This window comes from Phytophthora parasitica, assembly GCF_000247585.1.
Source record: "Phytophthora parasitica INRA-310 unplaced genomic scaffold supercont2.27, whole genome shotgun sequence".
Classification (NCBI taxonomy): Eukaryota; Oomycota; class Peronosporomycetes; order Peronosporales; family Peronosporaceae; genus Phytophthora; species Phytophthora nicotianae.
Window position 1 is genome coordinate 145,880 of NW_008649013.1, and position 5,018 is coordinate 150,897.

The following is a 5,018-nucleotide window of genomic DNA, read 5'->3' on the forward strand; positions in this document are numbered from 1 at the left end:
AAGTAACGTTGGAAACGGCGTGAATACTCATAGTTGTCGTAATTGATGGCGTTAAACCCAGTCAAATTTGAAGGAAAAGTCGACCCCTGCCACGCATTATGGTTTTATAGGTTAACAATGCAAGGCTAAGAACCAGGTTTATAACGTTGCACGTACCGAAGTGCACAACGCGAGATCCAAGTGTGAGCAACGCCCATGCCAGCAGCTTATCTTGGATGTGCGGCATATGTGTCTCTAACACAAATGCGAGGTGATGGAGACTTCGCACGCCACAGCCACGTCGCATCAGTGCTACTAGAGCTACAAACGAGAGTAATTCCAGTAGTCCATAGGCTAGAATTCCTTGAATTTTGCTGCCAATAGTGTCAACAGTAACACCAGACAGCTCAGTGTGATATTTCGCGCTGGTCAGGTGGACCATGACCATAATGTAGATCGTGTATAAGACTGGAACAAACGTCTCCAGATATTCCGAAAGGACCAGGCATTCTGCTGTGAAAAGGACCTTCAAGGCCCCGTCGAGGCGCTGGCTTTCGTCTTTGGCTTCTGGCCTGAGTTGTTCGTTTGTCTTCACAATGATGGGTTGTACTTGTACGACATTCGTTCGTCTCCACACACAAGACCACCGTGGGTTATCTGAACCACGTCCAACGTGTTCCAGCGACCTGATCATCGGAAACTGATGGTGCTTTGTCGCCTTGGTGAGATCATCAAGTAAAATTCGATTTTCGAGAGACAACTGATGGGTCATACATGATCGAATCTGAACATGAGCAAAGCTTTTACTCTCCGATTTATGAGTTCGAAGAAGAAAGGAAGCAACGTCAAGTATGTCCGGCAGCTTTAGGTCGACACCACCAGCCCGGGACTCCCTAATAATGCTGGATGCTCGTCGTCGGAGACTTTTCCAAGCCACGACTGTGTGAATAAGATCTGCAACCATAATAATGGCTACAGTTGCCGAAGATGAAGCGTTCTGCATGCTAGTTATGATATAGAACGCGTTGAAGAAATCGACCGAGAAGACGACAGCTTCGGGCATCATATCGTCCATGCGAGATAAAGACAACGCTATGATATTCCTCATCACAAGTTTCACGATAGGAAGCAGAGCGACGACGGTTAACTCATACCCTGCGTCGGCTGCAGCTTGAAAAAGAACTTGATACGCTGGATACGTCACTGACATCAGCGTCTGCGCTGCAAGATAGAGGGTGAAATGTGCCAACCGCTCTCGTTGTTTCAGTATTTCATGAACTGTTTGACTACCGACGAAAAGTCGAAAGGAGCCCCCGACGAGGGCCAAGAAAGGCAGGGTCATCGTAATAGTCATGAAAGGAATCGGGAAAAATACGTTGGCAGCAATAGCTACCGCAATGATGGTGTAAACTGCCATTACGACAGCTACGATGAGGCCAAGTTGCTTGGTTGATATCGTGACCCCATCCACTAGGTGTTTCAGTTGAAAAACAATCGTGTGTGCTACTACCCCGCTCACAATGGCCCCACGAATCCATATCCCAGAGTTTACACGCCAACCGTCCGCTGGATCCTGTAGTGGCACAGATTCTTGAACGAGTACCATTATTATAGTCGGGAGTGGTGTCCCTACACATACAATAAGAGCTCGAGTCCTTGACGTAGAGCGGGTATACTCGTGCAGCGCTAGTACACGCTCGATTGAATACTGCCCACGGTGGCTCACCTGCGTGGATAACCAAGCTCGCTTTAGGGCTGCAGCCCAGCCCAGCCATCCTCTACGAGTTCGCAATGGAGTAGAAATTGAAGGTCCAACCAGAAGCTCTGGACGCCTAGACAGCGAGGTCGTCCGCATCAATATAAGCCTGGTCTCCAAAGAGTACACTTTCCATTTTTGGCATCTCACACCTCTCGTTGCTATATTGAGAAATGCCACAATTATATAGACAGACATGTAAAACTGTAAGATGCACTTAGTAAGGTAATTTCAAGAGCAGCATAGAAAATCTCATTGGGATTTCAATCACTCGCAAAACGATAGCCAGGCTTTGGGTGGCGTAATATTACCAAGAACGAGACTACACCAGTTTTTATCTGCATTGCCGTACGATACAATCTGGATGTTAGCCTGTTTAGCCTAGTACAAGTAGCACCGTATTCTGTATCAAGGATATACAGAATAACCAAATATTACAGGTTATAATATTCCAGGTGCTTTGAAGCGCATGATGTCACCGCATATGATAGTTTGTTTGGGGATGATTTGAAATATTGATCATAATGGTGAGGGAGATCGACGCTTCCCCCTACACAACAACACATACTCAACATCAATTCAGTATTGATTTTAACTCGTTCCAAGCACTGCAAGTCTTCCTCTTACCTGTCCTTCGCCAAGGCAGCTGCGCTGCACACACGCATTGACCTACAAGCACACACGGCGGAAGTGCTCTCGAGAACTGCGATTCTCTCACTTGAGAGCTATGTGGAGGTCGATGAGAGGTTGAAGACGAGAGCGACGCGTTTCAGTTGGGCGATAAAGCTATGAAAGGATTGGAGTGGCGCGTTTGGGAAAAGGCACATTCTGGTAAGGCTGTATCCAACAAAACAAGTTGTCTGTACAACATATGATTCTGTTTTGAATTAGACGAGCTACAGTTGGACAGTGTTGCTCGATCGTTGTCACGAGGTCAGCAGCAGCGTACGCGGAGTAGCCTCTGGGAATGCTTTTTCTTTGAAAGACAGGCATGTGAACCAACAAGACTGTGTAGCCACTGTCCAAGTTGTTGCCAAGTTGGAGCGTGTGAATCCATCAAACATCACAAGATTGTGCATGACGTCGGCCTACTCACCGTACGTACACGCTACAGCCACACGGATTGATTGGAAAAATACTGGCACCTCGTGAGGATGGAACCGTTGTGAAGGCGTTTTGGTCTTTGGTTGACCAAAATAAAAGTTTCTTGTGCCAAGGTGGCACTGTAAATAATGCTCGGAACAGTCTGAACCTGACCATACGCTAATAGAGTCTAGAGGTACCTACTGCTTTAGTCGAGAAAAAAAAATCATTTCTATTAGCATAGCTCAAGGATAGGCAAACGGTAGAAACCTTTCAGACACTTATACCTACTAATAGACGGGTGCCAATGAACTGAAGTAACGTGCACACCTCTCTAAGATAAGACGAATCGTAAATGACTTTTCTTGCCTCGGATCAGTCTGGACCGGATGATCCTGTCCGGATCAGATACTTTTATACAGCTGGTGTCGGTCACACTGTCGCGTGTTGAACAATGAAACCACAAATCGAAACTAATTATTCATAATTCATTTTTTATTTAAGAAAGAATTATGATATCCGAAGGGTACTATGATCGTACTCCTGACTAATGTGCTGTGCTGTACAGCCTGAACAATCACATGATCGAACACCAAACTCCAACGTTCAACCTTCGGATAAAGGGGAGGTCCATAAACAGGTATCAAGGCATGATCGTGATAGCTGCCTTTATGTTTGAATTGCATCGTCGTCGACTAATGTTTTGAATGGCAAACAACAATATTTTGTAACAATAACAAGTTACGTAAGGTACACTTTAAACAGCTACAGTAAAACAATATAAAACAAGCTAGCTCGATACAAGATTTGAGATATACAATAAAAACACACAGATCCGCAACAAAGTGCACACCACGTTTCGACAGTCCGAATGTTCCATTCGGCTATTAACGGTACTATGAAGTGAGTGAAATGCAAAAGCATTCGCAGAGACATTGTATTTTTAATAGGGGTATCATTTATTTCTAAGTCCCACTCTGTGGCTTATTAGTTTAGGATGGTCAGGGATTGCTTTCGAATGTATGGATTAAGATTAGGCTGGAAGCTTACTGTGGATAAAACTACTTTTAAACCCACCGTATCCACCTCATTGGGCGAACTGCAGTTCCCAGTGTTAATACAAATATCATTGAATGTTGTTTCAAACATATTCCTGCAGTATACAACACGCGTCAAAAAGATCCAGTACATGTATACCGTACTGATAAAGGCGCTTTTAGGATATCGGTGTCGTTTCAAATCCAGTGTTGTACAGTGCATATATTGTGCCTTTCCAAAGTTTTGGCCAATCTGACCTTTAAAGGCTGGTCCTAAGCAAGGGTGGGTAGGGCTAAAGGTGGGATTTGAGGACGAACAGGAGTTGAATTGCTAAGCCAGGCCACTAAATAAAATGATATTTGACCAATAACACTGTTTGATTTTGCCGACTATGATCCAATAATACTTGATTGTGGAGGTCCTACGTAAGAGCTCCGATTTGGTCTAAAGGGTACCTTTTAACAAATTAAGGGCTGAATGGCCAGTATTTGCCGGCCATTTACCCTTACGTAAGGTATCCACAACAGATTGATTTTAAATCAAATATGGGCTACTCATCAGACATACGCTGGCGTGGCATTGTCTTGCAGTATGTCTACAATATTGAGATCAGCGTAGTTGCCGGTGTACTGGGCGTCTCGCCCAGAAGCCTTCGGAGATTGTACCATCTCTTCAAGACAACAGGAAATGTCGACGACACCCCAAAGAATTAGCGGTCATCTAAATGGCCGATTGAAGTGCAACAATTTGTTCGCGAGTATGTAAAGCAATACCCCTTTTCTTTGATTGGCAACGTCTTTTTTTCGTCGAAGGGTTAGACTAAATTTTAGTCGGAAGCACACGATCAGATAGAAGGTCTTCCGTAAGGGCAACACTCCTACGTAGGACCATAAAACTGAGGGCGTTTTTGGCAGAAAGGCATAATACATGAGGTGGTGAACGTGACGACGAGTGAATCGTGCGTCTTTAAGTCAATGATATGTCGATCACGGCTAAGGACAAGACCACCATTGCTGACGTGAATGCTGAAATTACGGAGTATTTCAAGACCAAGGACCTAGGATGTGAACGCTTTATTCTTGCAATCATGGTCGCTAAAGGTATGGTGTGCAAGACTTTTCGCATTATCGAACAATTGAGTACAGAGTCGATCATTAAGAAG

At 44.6% G+C, this 5,018-nt stretch overlaps 1 protein-coding gene across 1 annotated transcript; it reads right to left on the reverse strand.

Moving 5' to 3' along the window:
- Positions 1–51: 51 nt before the first annotated feature.
- PPTG_11534 (hypothetical protein) lies at positions 52–1,396 on the reverse strand (the record flags this gene model as incomplete). Its single annotated transcript, XM_008907623.1, has 2 exons — positions 52–86; positions 157–1,396. The coding sequence occupies 2 exons, from the start codon at positions 1,394–1,396 to the stop codon at positions 52–54; spliced, it is 1,275 nt and encodes a 424-aa protein (XP_008905871.1).
- Between the last annotated feature and the right edge of the window lie 3,622 nt (positions 1,397–5,018).